Below are 19,519 nucleotides of genomic sequence, written 5' to 3' on the forward strand. Positions count from 1 at the left end.
ACACCTTAATTATATTACATTTATTATCACTTTAATTGGCGCTCTGTCGATATTGTGTGCATACATTGGTATAATTAATATAAAATAAATGTCATGAACGCCGCTAGTGCCGCTGCGGTACTGCCACAGTGGCGAAAATGGCGGCCCCCTTAAAGCGTTTTGCCGCTGCGGTTCCAGGGGCAAGATCTAGGTTTCGCTTTCCCGCTGCTGAACGTGCTGGTCAAAATCAACAGTTGCGGTCATCAGCCACACTTAAAACATGTTCACTATATGCGTACAACAAGGAAAACTTGTTGGGAACCGGCCTTCTGCTGTTTCCGCCAGCGCGGCTTGCGGCGCGATCGTCGAGTGGAGCTTGCTGGAACTGCTCCGAGGCTCTTACAAGAACAGATATTATATGCCGCCGGTGCGAAAGCCTCCAGGAAATATCTCACACGCTGAACTACTTCGAAGTGTTTGACGAAAAGGCGAAATATGACTTCGACGCCAGTAAGCTTCAGCAAAAGTTTCGAGAGTTGCAGCGCTTGCTTCACCCCGACAAGTTCGCTACCAGATCCAAGGTACGGAACCGCTGATGTTCTCCGGCACGAATATAAATTTATATTTCAGCTACCTGCGGAAAATCTGCGGTCACAAATGTATAGCAATGTACTAATGTCAATACAACTCGAGCAAAATTATTCTGTTTAGTTCGTTCTTCGAGGCAGTAGTAAATGAACCGAGGTTAAGGGCGCCTGTTGCAGCATGATCACATCGTATTGGCTTATGCATTGTGCAAATGTGTGTACTACGTGAACATGCCTATTCTCTTGAAGCTTCTTCTTCTTCTGCTTCTTTTTTTTTTTTTTTTGCGAACCTCGTCGGGTTTAATGACCGTGGGCACCGCGATCTGGCTGTTCCCTTGCCGAATCGGCCAACCAATCACAGCAGAGAACGCGCGCAGCGCGCGCCGCTGGGCTCCTTTAGCCAACGTTCCTTTAACACCGCCAGATGGTGCTTGCATCCGCGGCTGCGGCGGTAACTCCATAGAGTTACTATGTATATTAACTCTATGGGTAACTCACGCTCCTCAAGCCATAGAGTTTCCTACAAATAGGAAACTCTATGCCTCAAGCAGGCTAGGTGACGGTTTGTCACCGCCATTTTTCATAGGAGATGCCAATAAATCATCATCAGCAACGGTGCCGGCCATGCGGGGAAAAAAAAAAAGAGTCAGAAAGCTAGCCTTGGCGCATCTGCGGCTGCACGGTATTGAGGAAGTAAACGCTTCTTGAGGATAGAATGGATTCCATTTGCGCTACGTACGTGTGTACATGCTGCCACTGAAACCATGATGCGTTCAAAGTATCCGTTGTACTCGCTAGTAGTCAGCAACTCAGCTTAACAAAAGGCTCGGTATAATTTGTGTGCGTGCGCGTGCGTCCGTGTACTCGTGTTTCGACTCTTTATGCACTCGCACAAAGAATCGCTGTATGTAGATTCCAACGACAATCTGCTGAATTCTTAATATTTTTTCTCTCTTGTTTTCGTTAGTCACTTAACGTATACATCACATACAAAGGTATTTTGTGTTGTAGCAGTTGGATTGGATTGAATCAAACCCTAAATAGACAGATTTTCAGAGGAAGATGGAGAACACAGGATGACGCTGGACCAAACATCATTTTTGTCAGCGCCCTGACGAAAAGTTATCTTGTTGAAATGCTGCCTCCAGCGACTTCCATTGTTCAACCACTGATGATCGCATGAGCACACCATCTCATGTAAAAAAACGGTAGGGGTAAGATTGCTGGCTTAAAAACTCCCAATTGAATTGCTCTCGTAGTCTGTGGAACAAGAGTTCATGTTCATTTGTATTTCTGGAAGTAATTGCTCCTTACACTGCTACCCCTGCCATTTCTCTCTATGTTTACAGAAGGAGCAGGTTCTGTCCGACAACCTGTCAGCACTGGTGAACCAGGCATACCAGACCCTATCAAAGCCTGACAAAAGAGCCAAATATTTACTTAAACTTAGTGGGAAGGACCTGGACTCTGTTGTGCTTGATGCTGCATTCCTGGGTCGCATGATGGAGCTGAACGAGGAAGTGGCTTCTATAGAAGAGCAACATGACCAAAAGTCAGCAGAAGAATATCTGAAGATTGTGCATACTGAAATGGAACAGGTGACTAAGCAGCTAAGTGCTGCATTTGAAAAGGACAGCCTTGACCAAGCTAGCATTGAATTAGCCAAGTTGAAATATCTTAGAAATGTAGAGGCAAAGCTGAAAGATGTCATAGAGCAATAAAATACTGATTTAGTGCACTTCAAATGTGAATGCTTTAACTTGGCGTTATTTCTTTTTTCTCTTTATATAAACATCTCCTTCTTTTTCACTGAAGCTGACTGGCATGCATGTATCATAGTTTTGGATCTACTTAGGTAGACAAGTTGCAACGCAAAAATTGCATGGCCATGTTCTGTCAGCTGCTTTAGCCTTGCCAAACAGCAGTAACCATTGTTGCCATTTCTTCTTGCCGCAGTCCGTTAAATATTTTCTAGAGTTCACCTATAAATATTTTATTAACAAAGATATCTTGGAGCAGCAGAACTATCAAAATACTTCAACACAGTAAATAGTGGAAAACGCTGCCCACAATGTAAATATTGATGAAATCGCACTTGTTTACTCGAGAGGCTAGTGCACAATCAAAAGGTGAACGAGACGATAAGGACGAAGCACTGATTTTTGACAAAGGTCTTATTGCAATGTGACGCACGCACACAGTAGACACCGCTTAAGACAAACCCGATTATGCCGAGTTCTTGAATGTGGGGCACAGTTGGCACTGCAAAGTGCCGCTGCAGGCTGATAAATAAGGTGAGGACAGCTCCCAGGTGTTACAAATACCAGAGGTGATCACACATGATGCAGCTCATTATGCCCAAGTGCATCGTGGCATTATTACAACTTTTTTCCATATGCTACTTGTTCCATATATATATGCTCCTGTCTGAAGACACTTTTTCCTGTGCTGCCCTTCAGTTTGTTTCGCATCTTCTTATACTGCAATATATACATTTGTGCATTTTTTTAGCAACATGTGGGTTCTGAAGAATTTTTGAGCAAGCTAGTGCACAGGCCTTCTCTGCCCTGGCAAGCAATAATTACTCAATGGCTTAAACAAGAATGTGTAAGGCAATAATTTGTATCATGCAAATCTATAATATGGCTCATTATGCATCTGCCTTTTGGTTTAATGCTATATGATTTATTGTTTTGTGTCGTGAATATTTAGGTGCACCTGGAACAGCAGACTTAGTTTTGTGAAATTATTCTGTTAAGACAAACTTGTAATAAGATGAACATATTTAACGTAAGTGTTATTTATTTTCTTCATCCCCTTCATTGTATATAAAATATGCTTTGGTTCACGACCAATTTGGTATGTGACCACAGTCGCAGAATGAATTAAGTTCATGATCCATGGCACTGCTGTAGTTTCATTGTCACTGTCATATTAACTGTTACTTGGGGGCTTTAAAGGGACACTGATTAGAAAAAAAATTTAAGCAGTATTGGTAAACTTAATTAAAAACATTAGGGGGTTTTACGTGCCAAAACCACTTTCTGATTATGAGGCACAACGTAGTGGAGGACTCCGGAAATTTCGACCACCTGGGGTTCTTTAACGTGCACCTAAACTTAAGTACACGGGTGTTTTCGTATTTCGCCCCCATCGAAATGCGGCCGCCGTGGCCGGGATTCGATCCCGCGACCTCGTGCTTAGCATCCCAACACCATAGCTACTGAGCAACCACGGCGGGTATTGGTAAACTGCCCTTCTATGAAATACAAAAAAGAAAAAGTTGAAGGTGTACTTGGTTATCCCTGCGTGGATGAATGCGAAAGCGTTGCGGCAACGTCAGCGGAAGTGCGGCGACGTTACTGATGATGTTCGTCACAATGTGCGCACAATGCAAGGTTGTGGGTTCAAGTGCCTAAATTAACTATACCTTAATTAACCGTGCCTTAATTAATACCAAAGGTCGAGGGCTCGACTCCCACCAAAGTTTGTGGGAGCGAGTACCTTAATGAACTCACTCAATTAACTGTGCATTAATTAACGTCGCCTTAACACCATAGGTCGTGAGTTCTAAAGCCTTAATTAACTATCTTAATTGAATTAGCACCAATTAACACCAAAGGTCTTGGGTTCGTATGGCTGAAATCTAATGACTCAAAGGACAACACCGGAAGTTTATTCAGAGCACATTTCCATGAAAACAGAAATCAGTAAATAGAAAACCACGAATCAACCAAATTTCGACGCTAAATAAGACAAGGTCGACGTACATGCGTGTTGAAATGTGATTCGATGATTAAATGTTGATCGTGTCTTTCTATTCTGTCTCTTTTTTTATGCTAATTATTCACTAATTTTGTTTATTCGTATCGTACTGAAACTATTGACAGCGCGAAACGGCATGTACTACACATGAAAGATTACACGGACTGTCCGTGTATATTGTCCGGGTATCTCCCATTACTGTTCGTGTTTGTTTATTACCTAAGTAATCGCTGATTGGAAAACCGCGCAAACAACCATCGTGTGTAGGCATGATACGTTCTTTTTTTCTTCTGGAAACCATGAGCATTGCAAGTGTCCTATATGTAGATTTTTGCAGTTCGTGTTTATTACACAAAGGAGTGCCACACATGATTTCTATGTGCTGCTGCAAAAGTTGACTACCTCTTGTTCCCCCTTGCCACTGCTACTGAAGTTGTGGCCAAGTACAAAATAATGTGATCATGTGTATCTCCGTTTTTTAGTTCAATGTTATTTTTGTTCTGCCATGTCTTTTTCATTTTGCTCAGTACTAATGAACATGTCACGCATTTCATATACTTTTCTGCAGGTTTATAAGTAAGCTCTTCTTTTTTTTTTTGGTATGGCTGTCAATCAAACAATCTTGGCATTTTATTCTATTTTTTTAGGTATCTTGCGTGTCATTGTTTTTGTCATTACGAGCGAATTTCCCTTTCTTTAGTTGTCATGACTGTGTCATACACGTCGTCCAGTTTTGTGCAATATCTCAGTGCGCATATCAGAAGCTCTTCTACACTTTGGTCTTTAGGGCATTATATAAAAATATTTTATGTGTGTGTACATGAAAGGGCCTTCGCGTTTTGAGTTCTCTTTTTTTCTTTTTGTTATTGCACTGCCTGTGAACTTTTGTATTGTTTAGTAGTCATGTACATGTCATGCAATTTTCACTTGTGTTCCTTTTCTGAGCGTGTATCATACCAAGTTATGCGAAAATATTTGTTTTTGGAAACGGAAGTCAATAAAACGAGGCCAAATATTTGTTGTGTTGAAAGTGAAATTTATATATGTTGTGGCATATGCTGGGCATACTCAAAATATGGACAAGACTGCGTGCGTGTTGTCGCATATAGAACCCACGCGCACCACGCGCCAGTTCACGCGCGCGCGCGATAAAAAAAAAAAAAAAGAAGAAAGAACGCGCCGCAGACATGCAAGAAGAAAGCAAAAGTAAAGGCTGCATGGATAAGGGTGGAGAGGGAGCGGAGCGGGCCGTCGTAATAAAAAAGAAAAAAACAGAGCGCTAGGGTGAGGTGCCGCGCGCCTGCTGTTTTTGTTGCCATGACAACGTAAACAATCGTGTGCGCCGCCATTTTGTCACAATATCGCCCTCATGCTAGGGCCGTAACTGAAGGAGACCTTGGCGCTAGCGTAGAAAGAGCGTCTGATCAAAAACAGCCAATGGCAGCCATGCGGAGATTCACCCCCTAGGGCCGGGCTTCTTTGGTTGTGTTGCTGGCGGGCGTTGGCCAAAGACAACGACGTGACGTGAGGAAACGGCGCGACGCGTTCGACATGAGCGAAGGCGAATTCCGAAAGCATTTTTCAGCGCCCCAAAAACAGAATTCGATGGATTTGCGACGAGTTAAAATATCACGGACCACAAGATTTAGTAGCCTTGACATTGCGATGTAAGTGGTGTGCGCGCTACGTTTCTCTTTTTTTTTTTTGTGCTGCTTGTTTTTAGCAGTGCGTCTGGAATGTAGAAGCTATTGGGTTGTCGCAGCCGTCAGTCATTCGCATCATTACCGCCGTCGCTAGGGTTGAGGGAAAAGCCACGCTGCAGGAGAAAGCCGCAGTCAAGAACGCTTCCTTGACCGCGGCAAGGTTCTCGGCGTTGTGGGATGTGTGGACCGAACTCCCATCCCCGCAATCGTCCGCCCTGAGAAGCTCAGCCACGGCGAGACGAAATTCAATTAGAGCCGCGGCCTACACGGAGAAAAGCGCTTTGATTGCTAAACGTACTGCGCACCACCTAGATACAAATAAATAAATAAAACAACGTAGATAAAATTAAACCACAGCTGTACGCGTCGGGAGCTCAGGTATTACTGGAGATTAAATGTGCAAGTGTCGTATACAAACACACACACACATATGTATGTACCAAGCTAGCCTTCAATTACTATATCGTCCCCAAAGTACAAACAAATGATGACGTGACCTTGCGGTAGAACGCCGATCGTTCATTGGTCTCCCTCGTACCGCGACGTTCCACTTTCTCCTAATGACGTAACCCAGACGTAACAGCCAGACCGAACTGGTTCCAAAGCGAACCGTTACAGAATACGGCCCCTGTTCGTGTAAACGACACTTAGTCATGCCGTTTGCCGCAGATGATCAAAGTGCTCAAGATGATGTAACGATATAAATCTTGTTCAGACCCATGCACCAAAAAAAAAAAAAAAAAACATTGCCGCAGTTATTAACTGCGCCTCAGTTATCTGTAGAGCGGTGCTAGGTTGTATCTCGCCACTCATATTCCATCGAACTGCATGTGTTCTGCTGAGACAACCACGAAACAAAGAAAATGGGAGACAAGCGTGAACGAAATAGTTTTCAATGCACCTTGAGAGGCGACTTTATGAGCATCATGGTACCACTTGGGAAGTGCATCGTGCACAAGCACATCCCCGTGTCACGGTCATGATTGCGGCATGTCTTCCAAACAACGCTGTCAGATGGTCATAACGCGCGCACACTCGCTGCCGAAAAGTCAGTCTTCACTCGTTGCGGTGCAGTCGCAGCAGAACGTGACCGCACGCTCTTCGAAGACCCATTTCTCGCGAAGATCGCCGGGCAAGTTCTCGGGCGATGTGCGTCCTTCGCCTCCGCACGCTGGCTGGGCGGCGACGCGCTTGAGAACGTTGACGGTGAAGGCGCGGCCCTTGCACTGAAAGTGCGTGAACCAGCATGCCTCACCCATGCAGCGCACCGTGCGCAGGTACCTCGGGAAGCGGTCTTCGCCCAAGTCGAGCCACTCCATGCGGGACTCGCAGCCCCACGGCTTCTTCACGCCGTCGTGACGACGACCGCGGTGGGAGTTTCCACGCTGGATACCGCCGCGTCGCCGTGGCGCTGCCGACGTTTCGTCCCGCTCACGGAGACTTTTCCAGGGAGACGTCTTTCGAAGCCGGAACGACGACTTGCGGCGTTTCTTCGGCGTTCCGTGCGACTCCCCGTCGTCGACGATGTCCCCGTTCCTCCGCGCTCTGGTCTGCGGCCCGTCGTGCGCACTCGCGTGGCCGGCGCTCGAGGCCACGTCTCGAACGAAGTCCGGGTCTACGCGAAAGCTTGGGTGTGCCCGCTGGTCGAGCTGCGCGTTGTCCGGGCTGCTGACGGCGTAGGGGTCGTCGCTCTGTAGTACGGATTCCGTGTGTCGGGCGTAGATGCGTGTGGGCTCCTCGTCCTTCGGTGGCTTGTCTATGGACATGTAGCGCGCGTTGAACGCCGGTCCCAGACGTTCTTGAAGCTCTTCCACGGTGGTCCGAGTGCAGTCATCCCTGCTAGATGCCGCTGGTTCCAGGAGCTGCAGGAACGCGGCTGTGACGAGCCCGATGCGCACCAGCGAGAGCATGGTGATCTCATGACGGGTACGGCCAACGGTCCTCGCTGATCCCAAGAAGTCAGGTGATCAGCGCCGTCTGCGGCGCTCGTGTCTGCTTTTCCTAGCGATGATGCTGCATAGATATAATAACTGGTTATCAGGAAGTCTGTTTTCTGTAACCCTAACAGTTCGCAACGGTTCAGTGCCACTGCTGCTCCTTTCCTAAGGGTTCTGAACTTTCTTCGCAGTGAACGCCACCTAAAGAAATCGTTGCTTCACGAGAGTAGGCGGAGTGAGAGCAGACCATGGGTGAAGGGACTATTTTCCTCGGAAACGGAGGGCCTCGTGTGCACCGTGCTTTTGCTCCAAAGCCAATAGGGAACGCATAGCAAAAGAGAGAGAGAGAGAGAGAAGAAAAGAAAGAAAGAAAGAAAAGCAAATTTCAAATGAAGGAGGAAATAGCGAGAGAGTTGAGGTTTGTTCGGAGCTGCCGAGGAGGCGATAATCGGCTCAGCTCGCGAAGTCAGCAACCCCGCTTTCCGCGCGAACACAGCAGAAGTCAGGTGCGCGCTGAAAAGTTGACTGGTAGAATGTGTATGCCACTGCTAAAAAAAAAAAAAAAGAAAAAACACATTACGTTGTCCACGTGGTTTGTTGGCATCATTAGGTGTATGTTTATGCGTTAGTTGCGGGTTTAGTTGACGGATTGCATGAGAAGATTACAAAAAAAAAGAAAAAACAAGAAACACACATGTGGCGATTTTTTTAACCTGTCGATACCATGCACATCCGTGATGAGCAGCATTTTTGTAAAGAAAGCGCGTTTTCCTCCTGACGATAGCTCTGTCGAGTTCGGCCTTCTCACGTAATTTATTTGGATGTGTTTCGTCACCACGGTATATATCAGTTCGACGGCGCCGGATAAATAATTTTGCAGAAACAGTCTAAGTTTAAATTATGGGGTTTTGCGTGCCAAAACCACGATCTGATTATGAGGCACGCCGTAGTGGGGGACTCCGGAAATCTGGACCACCTGGGGTTCTTTAACGGGCACCTAAATCTAAGTACGCGGATGTTTTCGCATTTCGTTCACATCGAAATGCGGCCGCTGTGGACGGGATTTGATCCCGCGACCTCGTGCTTAGCAGCCCAACACCATAGCCACGAAGCAACCACGGCGGCTAGTCCAAGTTTTAACAGCACGACGCCGGAGAAAAAAAAAAAAAATAGAAATGGCGACATGGGTGTAATTTGCGGACTCCTCTATAGTGCAAGGCTTATTTCTTTCTTTGCCACTGCTGTACTGTTTGACTGCACTGCCACGCTTCGTGCATAGAATGAATTCCGTATGAATTCCAAGGACGATAACACCGTCGCCGCGGGCCCTATGCTGCGCGCGAGGAGAGCTGACGATCGCGGCTCAATCTGGCGCGTGCCAGGGAGGAAGGCGGAGAGCAAACGCCGCCAAAGGCCGTGGGGGGATGGCGTATTTTCATCCGCTAGCAGCTACAACGGGGCGTGCCACTTTTGACGGAGCTCGACGTTTCTGCGCAGGCGCGAGTAAGAGCGGGCGCGAGAGAGAAAATCTGGGGGCTTTTGCTCCTTGAATATATGACTCAGCCTAGGCACTACGGAGGAGGTTTCTTAGATTGCGTTGTATTCGTTTGTCCCCTGACATGCCGGCATTGCGGAGTTCGGTCGAGTTGGTTTATACGCTCCGCCGCTGGCTGCCCGCGCGGTGAGGCAGTGGGCGCGGACGCCGCTTGGTGATCGCTGTGTCTGAAGGGACAATGTTCTGACTGGTGTTTTATAAGTCACGGGTCGAATTTTTCGTCGCGACGATAGATCGCATTTTTTACAAGCACTGCTCCAGGAGGGCACATGTAACCGGCAAACGGAGGCCTCAGGAGAGCACCTGAGGTTATATTAAAGCAGGCGGCGCAGGATCTCCGGGGCACCCAAGCGGTAGCGGGGGGATCAAAGCTGGAAGCCGGGCGGCCCGTGGGTTGGGGCCGCAGAGGCCGAAGCGTGCCTGGGGGTGTTCGCATAAAACATTGGCTGTCCGCAATAGCGGACAGCCGATCTTATACTCCCCTGGCACGCGCAGGCCTCTGCGAGCCCCAACCCACGGACCAGTCCGGCTTCTAGCTTTGATATCCCCGTTGCCGCTTTGGTGTCCTGGAGGCGCCGCCAATAATGCGAAATAATGACACGTTGTTTTCATTAGTAAAAACATGATCGATTAAATATGATTGCGTCGAGCCGCCAACTTGCGATGCTAAGTTCAGCGCAACCGCGCCCCGCTACTTCTGCCGGCACGGCGCGCCTAGGGACAAGCGCATACACCGCGCCCCAAGGGACTCCTCCGTAGTACCTAGGCAGAGTCGTATTTTCAAGAATCAAAACTCCCCACATTTCCTCTCTCGCACCCGCTCTCACTCGCGCATGCGCGCAAACGTCCGTCGTCTCCGCAAGTTCCACGCCCCGTTGTACCTACGAGCAGTTGGAAATACGCGGGGGGATGAGGCGTTGGGCGCTGGCAGCGTCTTCGACGAGACGTTAATTCGAGGGATCGCCAGTCGCTTGTGCGCAGGCGCGAGTTAGAGCGGGCGCGAGAGAGAAAATATGGGGGCTTTTGCTCTCTGCCTAGGCACTACGGAGAAGGTTTTTTAGCGCGTGTTGCAAGCGTTTGTCCCCTAGTTCTGCCCGCGCGGTGAGGCAGTGGGCACGGACGCCCCATTTGGGGATCGATGTGTCTTAAGGGGCAAGTTTCTGACTGGTGTCGTATAAGTCACGGGTTGCTTTTTTCGTCGCGACGATAGATTCGATTTTTTACAAGCACTGCTCCAGGAAGGCACATGTAACCGGCAAACGGAGTCCTCAGGAGAGCACCTGAGGTTATAGTGAAGCAGGCGGCTCAGGATCTCCGAGGCACCCAAGGGCTAGCGGGGGTGTCAAAGCTGGAAGCAGGGCGGCACGTTAGTTATGGCCGCGGAGGCCGAAGCGTGCCAGGGGGTGTTCGCATAAAAAATTTGCTGTCCGCAAGAGCGGACAGCCGATCTTGTACACGCCTGGTACGCGCAGGCCTCGGCGCGCCGCAGCCCACGGACCAGTCACGGTTCTAGCTTTGGTGTCCCCGTTGCCGCTTTGGTTTCCTGGAGGCGCCGCCAATAATGCGAAAAAAATGACACGTTATTGCAATTAGTGAAAAACGCGATTGAATAAATATAATTACATCCAGCCGCCAACTTGTGGCGCCAGGTTCAGCACTACCGCGCCCCGCGACTACTGCAACACCAGTCAGAACTTTGCCTCTGAAGGTACGTCGGACACACTTTCTCGCGCCTGCGGCGCTGGTACTGGGTCAGTTATTGTCACCGGCTGCCTTTCAGCCACTTGCGTTCAACCGCGGTTGCTAAGGCGCTCTGCTTTCTAGATTTTCAATATATGCGGCCCGGGCTCCACTATGGTCGTTACTGCTCCCACAGAAACATCTGTGCTGTTATTTACAAGGTACATCGCCGTAACGCGCGAGAAAGCTACGATCCGCCACGGCTTATCCCGCTGCTTTACCGCGCCGGCAGCCAGCGTCCGACCGTAAACAAACTCGACTCGACTCCGCAATGCCGACACATCTAGGGACATACGCCTACAACACGCGCTAAGAAACCTCCTCCGTAGTGCCTAGGCAGGGTCACGTCCGCACGCCAAGTTTCATTCTAGACGCCAGCGCTTGTTTCTCCCCTGGCGGAACGATTTCACCCCCAACGGGTGTAGGTTTCCGCCGCCGCTTTCCTTCACGGTCGCGCCCCCGTTCAGTTCGTGCTGCGCGCGAAACGTCTCTTGTTTGCGACGGCGCCTCTTCGGATGACCGGAAATTATTATTGCGTTGTTAACTGTCACGACAGCAATGCAAACACGAAAGGGTTGATGCTACCAGTGAAATTCTGCCGCTTCACAACAAAATGGTACGAAAGAAGCAGACGACAGACATGGATTACTGCGGTGCGCCGAACGAAGTAAACTACTGGCAAACGAAGCGAGCTCGTTCATTAATCACTCCTGAGTGTATGACGGTTTTTATATGTACCCCACATGAATTTAATAATTACTCGGTATATAATCCTTTTATTCATATAAAAATTTTCAGTTTTTCGACCAGCGCTTGTCCTGTCTTATTTCTCGTGTTTCGTTTGTGTGTGCGCTGCCCAAAAATGGAAACCACTTCTGTTGTATGTGCTAGCTGTGGCCGAAGTTCACGCATGCCGAGAAATTGAATATGTGAACGATGCATTGAACATGACCGGAGTTCATTCCTGCATCCTGCATCGATCAAGTTACTGGACAATACACGCCTGCGTCTCGGTCGCGCCAGCATTGCTGAAGCAAAAATGATTACTAATGCTTTCAACTTCCGTCTCTTGAGCACTGTTAAAAAATGGCCAAGCTCTTTACATTGCTGCCTCTATTCTATATTGTAGGGGACGTCTAGTTAAAGTTGTGTGCACATGCCGTACTTGTGCTATGCAGCGATATATTTTGTTTATTTCCGCACAGTGTCGATGGAAGTCCGTTATCGCCATCAGAGACAACACGGATTTGCAGCAAATATTTTGTGAGAAACTGCAAAAATGACCGCATCGTATGTGCCGACGATTTTTCCGGCGGCACATACGATGTCGTTTCCAATTACCTGCTCAGTGTCACTTACATGGCTAAGCAGACGCTACCCTTTCGCCGCATTGCAGCCATGAAAATAATCGTCAAGCGTACCGATCTTCTTAAAGGCAAACAGAAGCGTGTACAGTCTGTTTCACACTTAGGGGAAAACTCCGAACGTATTGCATCGCGATGCGGCAAGCAATGGAGTCGTGCGGCGGCGGCAGCTCGAGCAGGCGCAGACGCTCGAGGGGCGGAGTCGTGATCTGCGTCGTCTGCTACGGCGGCGCGCGCTGGCCGCATTGTCGGGAAGCGTGCTACTGTCACGGGCAGTGCACCGATTTCATCGGTACTTCGGGAACTGTGCTGATATTCTTTACTAAACGTTGTGCGACGCCAAACTCTGAGCCCCCATTGGCGATAATGGAGTTCCACAAACTTCTTTTGACAGCATGCTTCGTTTGTTCTTTCGAAAGGCCGGGATACTGAGCGCGTGCACGTATATTTCTCCACTGTGTGTGCTACCGTAATAAGCAGCGACAAGACGCACCAAGATGCTCAGTCTTTATTTGACTCGAAAGGAAAACAAAGAACTCAACAATGATAACCATGGGGGTCGAACACGATGAAACAAACGGATACGATTAAAGGAATGTTTTACGTTAAGACAATGAGCTGGAAGTGATTTTTCTCGACAATCGTTCACTACACCAGACAGACCCTGCCCGCCGGTGGGGAATTGGGCACGTCACGCTCCGAACTTCAGTTAGTATATCGTTATGTCCCCAGCGGCAGTGATGACAGCGCTCCTCCTGGAAGGCAGTGAAGTGTAGAGTGACTTGATCAGGGATGTGTTCATTCGCAGCACGTCTCAGTCGCTGACGATGGTGAATCGGAGCCTATCTTCGGGCGACTGATAGAGGGGACGGTGCGCCAGCGATACTTTCAACGAGCCCCAGGCATTTTAAATGATGTTGGCGCCCGGGAATTGAGGCGGCCACTCCAAGAGAGTGACGGCGCGCTCTTCCAGCAATTCTTGCACAACACGAGCAATGTGGATCGGCGGCCTATCGTGTTAGAATATATAGTCGCCTTCCAGGAACGGGCCGTCAAGAATGTATGGAATCAGTACGTCGTCTATGACTGCCCTGCACCTTTCAGCGATGAACTTACCTTTGAGGCGTATCAGTGGGCGTCGCACAACGCTTAGTAAAGAATACCGGGTCATTTCACGCAGTAACGATGAGATCGGTGCACTGCAACTGACAGTAAAAAGGTTCCCGACAATGCGGCCAGCGCGCGCCGCCGTAGCAGACGACGCCGTTCAAGACCCTGCCCTCGAGCACCTGCGCCTGCGCGAGCTGCTGCCGCCGCCGCCTGACTCAAGCGCTCGCCGCATTGCGATGCAATGCGCTCCGAGTTTTCCCCTAAGTGTGAAACAGACTGTACATCGTCCTTCGAATAAAACGTCCACGCACACACACGTAGGCACACACCGCGCGCGGTACGATACGTGCCCACACACGCGCACTGCAAGAGGCAATCAAGGCGGTGCGAACTTAGGGACTTTAGTGCGAACGAGAGATGGGATAGAATTTTGCCCCGCACGCGGCACTCTCAACGCCGGCGCAGCAGCGTTATGGTATTCAATGAAAACAGTTAACAGACAGTGGAGATACAGGGCCAAGAAATACCTCGGGTAACAGAATATAAATACCTTGGTATATGGATAAACGAAGGCAATAGATATATGGAAACACCAGAAAAAAAACCATAACAGTAAAGGGGAAGAGAAACGCAGCCATAATGAAGCACAGAGAGCTATGGGGATACAATAGCTACGACGTCCTCCGAGGTATGTGGAAAGGTGCAATGCTTCCAGGACTTACTTTTGGAAATGCGGTTGTTTGCTTTAAATCAGAGGTGCAATCAGGACTCAACGGGAACCAAAGGTCAGTGGGTCGCCTCGCATTGGGCGCTCACGGGAAGACTACAAATGAAGCTGTGCAGGGTGATATGGGCTGGACTACATTTGAAGTAAGGGAAGCTCGCAGTAAAATTGAGTATGAAGAACGGCTGAGGAATATGGAAGAAAGTAAATGGGCTGGGAGAGTGTTCAGGTATCTGTACATGAAAAACATTGATTCACAGTGGAGGAAAAGAACTAGGAAGCTTACCAGCAAGTATGCGGCCTGTAGGGTGGGCAACACAGCAACAAAGACGGTCAAGCGGAAAGTCAGAGAGGCTGAAATAATCTCATGGGTGGCGGCAATGGAAAAGAAACCTGCCATGAGTAACTACTTAAGAGGAAAAAAACGAAATCAGGAAAGAAACAATTTATGATAACTCAAAGGGAAGCTCATTACTTTTCGAAGCGAGATCGGGATGCCTTAGAACACGCACCTATAAAGCGAGATATAAGAAGAAAGAAGAAGCATGTGCTTGCTGCGGTAAAGCTAGGGAAACGACGGAGCATGACTTATTAGAATGTGAAGACGTCTACCCAGCGTCGATTTAGGCAACACTGGCCTCCTTGAAGCCATTGGGTTCAGCGGGTGCAGTGGTAAAGCAAACATGTCCGCAATAAGCATTAGTAAGAGGCGATTGGAGGATTCGTGGAAGAAAAGTAGGGAAACGACAAAAGACGGAGACGTACAAAAGCACAGTTCGCAATAGGGGATCAGAAAATTTGGGCGTGGTAGTTCATAGTGTTTTTTTTTTCTTTTTTCATTGTTTAACCTAGGTAGGACATTATGCAGTATAATAGCAATAGTTTGGTGGCGCAACCCACCGCTCCATCCATCCATGCATCCAGCAGCGCCGCTCGCAGTGCCGTTCTTGTCTATTCAAAGAGCAAAAGCCCCTAGATCATGGAGGAAGGAAACTGAGGAGAGTCCCTATCCCCTCCGCGCGCTAGGAGAAAAGTGTGGAGGAAATGACGTAGTAGGTTCTCATCTTCCTGTTTTTTATTTCTTTGCTGTAGCGGCCACACCTTTCGAGCCACAATGGCGGCTTTGTTATGGCTCTGTGCGCTGTAAGGATTGGGGGCTCAATCCCACCGCTCGTAACCAGTTGTCAAGATTGGAGTCGGGCATGAATTAGGTGGTAGCTGGCCCATGCCGTCGTCCAACTTATCCACGCTGAGGACGTTGTTGAAGGGAAGGACTGCTTCTCATCGAGAACGAGGTATATGGGTTTATTTACAGTATCTACATAAGGACGTTGCAGCTCATCAGTCTAGCATGACTGCGAGAGAAAGTACCCTGTGCAGCCGCACAACAGCGGTTTATAAACACTCGGTCCTCTCTCGATCCCAAGGTGAGGGAAACGTTCGACCAGGCACCGCAGACAAGGGCTTTCACACACTCCTCTTTGCGCGAGGTTCACGGTCCCCAACCGACGTCAGACGGCCTTCGCAGAACTCGGAGCTGACGTCAGGAACGGCACATCCGATTCCCCGAGCTGAACCCCGCAGCGCGGCCGCCGGTTGTACATTGTCTTGCGTCTTGAACGGTGCGTGGGAAGGGGCCTCCGGAGACGTTCCCTCGGCAACTCCCCCGCTCCTGGCAGATCATATCGGCGGTGGCGGGTTCAGTAACAATAGTTGGTCCGCCGATCGCGTTTAGTCACAACGGCGCCGAGGCTAGAGCGTAACGGTGGCTTTCCAAGAAAAGTTGACGCCGCTGTCGCAACTGGCTGGCAAAACTTGCCCCTCAGCGGGCCGTTCTTAACAGCGCTCACACGTGTTGCTCCGTAGGTTTCGTACCGTGGCAAAGGCGCCGTGCGGGCACGTTTGCGTTGGTCTCCGTGTTTTGTGGCGCTGCGTTATCTGGACCGTGCTCTCCCGGATGTTGCTGTGGATAGGTGGGACAGGAGGAACTAAAGTTCGTGAAATGAACGCGCATGCAACGCTGTACGCAGTGTACTGCGCCACGGCAATGGCAACAGACGAAGGAATAACCGCAGGAAATGTTGCCCTCTTTGGCGGAATCATGCTAACGTGCCATCGCAAGCCGAAACCGACTCGTTTCAGAATCTGTACAATGGACGCCTTGCAGGTCAGTGATTCCTGCTTTTGACAGCGCATATGGTGCATTTGCGGCACGTAGAAGGTACGTTATGAATGCATAGTTTGTGTTCAGTATCAACTTGCTTTTGTACATATTAAAACACATGTTGGTCAACTGTTTCTTGTTCCTCGCAGTACTCGCGACAGCACAAACTGTCCTAAGCGGAGCGCGTACGAGGTTCATGCAAACCTGCACAGGTGTACCACAACACACGTGCTGATAGAGCGTTATGCAGAATATGCGCATTTTGCTGCCCTCGGCACCGTGCGCCTGCCAGCCGACGCTTCATCCTGGAAGATGGGAAAGAAGCGGCTGCTTTGACTTAAGGAACGAGTGCTCGCTACCGCAGTGGTATCTTATCTGTGCGCGCGAGAAGCGCTGGAAAGTGAAGGTTAGCGGATGCGATGCAAGAGTCGGCTGCGAACACATCAAACGGCTGTTTCGTGGTCGCATGTAGGCCAGTTCTACGCGCGTACTGTTCTGCACCGTGCGCCGGCTATCGCAAAACTTTGGTTCCGTGATGCTTCACTTACCGTGGTAATTAAGAAGGCAGGCACCTCAGGCCGCAGTCAATGAATGAAAACGCGGTGTCAGAAATGACATTCTGCCTCCTCGCCGGAGCGCTGTCGTAGTGATGCGCTGCCACCCGGAGTTTGTTCAATAAAGCACGACGATTCCTCAAGCGCGAGAATGTGTTTGTGCTCATCGACTCTAAATGTATCGAAAATGGGTCGGTGTGTCGTATGTGTCTCCATGTGCAGTGAGAATGCGTACATCTATTTCGTATCGCCAGATGTCTAGCTCGCAAGACCGTCTGAGAGCCCCAGGAAGCCCAAGCAGAGAAAAGCAAACATGCGACGTCATGTTTGTTAATGCAGTTAGTAAACGAATCTTTCCAAGTTTATACGGCCGATAAAGCTACTATCCTTACTTTGTATAACTTTCTGCTTATTTGCTACGCAATCGATGCTTCGCCTTTCGGGAGAAACTGCGACTCCTTTTTTTCGTTTCATTTTGTGGTGCCTCAGTCGTGCTGTCCCTCGTGAGGTAGGGAGTCTAGGGAAGGAAAGAATCTATGGGCGTTGGGGAAAAAAAAAGAAGCCACAGACCTGCGCGCCACACGCAGCACAGTCACAGCGTACACTGGAGGAGCGTGTCCGTAGGAGACCGTCGTAAACTGCTTGAACAGGGTAACCGCAAGTATTAAGTATATGGAAAGTCATGTTTTCATTTGCATACATTTATTAAAACACACTCGGGTGTGCCTTATGGCCGGGAAAGTAGGTCGAGAAGGACACGCAACTGGGCACTAAGGGTACTTTGATGCTTGTGAATACAAAGTACAAACAAGAACGGGTGCGCGCACAAATTCCATGCCGAGGTCTTCTTGCACACAGTGCACGAACTAGGCGTTGGGGGGATCCTTCGTGTTTACGTTGAAATCCCTTGTAAAAATTAGGGGTACATCGTGTAGAGAACCGAAGGCATGTGCCAAAAAGTCGGCAATGTTCCCATGTTGAGCACCTGGCGACACATAGACTGAGGAAACCACATTACCTTCGGAGTTACGCACTGTGCACACGTCGGCAAAGACTACGTCCGGTGCTCTTGCGAGTCTGGTGTGAGTGGCACACACTCATTTCCTCGTTCGTATATTGCCACACCCCCAGGCCTGGTGCGCATTTCTGTTTGCTGACATAACAAACCTGTAGCCGGTGATGTCATGTGGACGACCCCGGGTATCGGAGAAAAAGAGTAGGGACACTCGCATTAAGATGTAGTCGTGCGTGACGTCAAGCCTGTGTGCAGCCACAGAACGCACGTTCGATAGAGCAGGTGACGCATCGGTAGAGCTGATCGAACAGTGCAAAGCAACGTTGCATTATTGTGTAAAGGCGACGTTGTTCGAGTCTATGGAATTCCTCATTGCGCGATTTGGGTTTTCGGCGGCGGCGTAAAACGTGAAGTCATCTTAGCGTTCGTGATGTAAAGGTCATCAAGTGAAGTGGCTATGTGCCACCCTGAGACTTATGAATCGTTATTGCACTAGCCTGCACCACGGGAGACCGTGTGCGGCGACAAGTGGTGTCAACCTTATGGTCCAACGTTGTGGTCACCATGCGTTGCTCAGTTGGTACCCACATGGGGCTAACAGCGCTCCCGAGTACACTATGCAACGGTGCCGCCTTAGTCGTGCCAGTCTTCCCGTGGCACCACTGTCGAATCTGGGCCACAGTCTTTTTCGAGTCCCGAGTCGTCTACTTGAGCGTCGGCGAGGTTCCAAACTGCATCATTTATCAGCCCGATCATTACGTCTAAGTTGACGGTTGTCATGTACGGCGAAACTGTCGGGCCTCATTTTAGGCTGCTCGCACGTGAGGGTCTGCGAGGCGACGCTCCCGGGCCTAATTTTCTGCTGCACGTACACGAGAGTCGGGCCTATTGTAGCATAAGCTGTCGGGCCGTATTTCCGGCTGAGCGAACGTGAGGTTGCTCGCGTAGAAGCTGCTGTGCCTGATTTTCAGCAGCACGCACTTGAGGGTCTCGGCGGCGAACCTGTCGGGCCGCATTTTCAGCAGCAGGCACTATAGAGGGCCTTCGCGGCGAAGTCTTCTTGCGTCATTTTCTCGAACACAAACTGAACTGTCCGCCCGGCGTCGATGGCGACCTGCGGCTTGGGCTGCTCACCGCACAGCGGTCCGCTGAGCCCGACATTGCCTGGTTGCAGCCGCGCACGTAGCTCTACGAGTCGCTTCCTCAGCAACGGTTCGTACCTTGCGAAGAGGCAACACAGGTAGCGACACTACGCGGCCCACATGTCACATCCCTTGATACGTATCACGGTACGATGCAAGTGGAAACTGCAGGGTCCAAAG

At 49.5% G+C, this 19,519-nt stretch overlaps 2 protein-coding genes across 2 annotated transcripts; one reads left to right on the plus strand and one right to left on the minus strand.

The window, feature by feature from the left end:
* The first annotated feature begins 107 nt into the window (after positions 1-107).
* Hsc20 (iron-sulfur cluster co-chaperone protein HscB-like protein, mitochondrial) lies at positions 108-5,346 on the plus strand. Its single transcript, XM_050190001.3, has 2 exons — positions 108-560; positions 1,916-5,346. Exons 1-2 carry the CDS (start codon positions 138-140, stop codon positions 2,285-2,287), a joined length of 795 nt encoding a protein of 264 aa, XP_050045958.2. The 5' UTR covers positions 108-137; the 3' UTR covers positions 2,288-5,346.
* Positions 5,347-6,920: 1,574 nt separating this feature from the next.
* trk (trunk) lies at positions 6,921-9,320 on the minus strand. Its single transcript, XM_050189998.3, has one exon. It carries the CDS (start codon positions 7,942-7,944, stop codon positions 7,084-7,086), a length of 861 nt encoding a protein of 286 aa, XP_050045955.2. The 5' UTR covers positions 7,945-9,320; the 3' UTR covers positions 6,921-7,083.
* Between the last annotated feature and the right edge of the window lie 10,199 nt (positions 9,321-19,519).

Source organism: Dermacentor andersoni, chromosome 2 (genome assembly GCF_023375885.2).
Source record: "Dermacentor andersoni chromosome 2, qqDerAnde1_hic_scaffold, whole genome shotgun sequence".
Taxonomy (NCBI): domain Eukaryota; kingdom Metazoa; phylum Arthropoda; class Arachnida; order Ixodida; family Ixodidae; genus Dermacentor; species Dermacentor andersoni.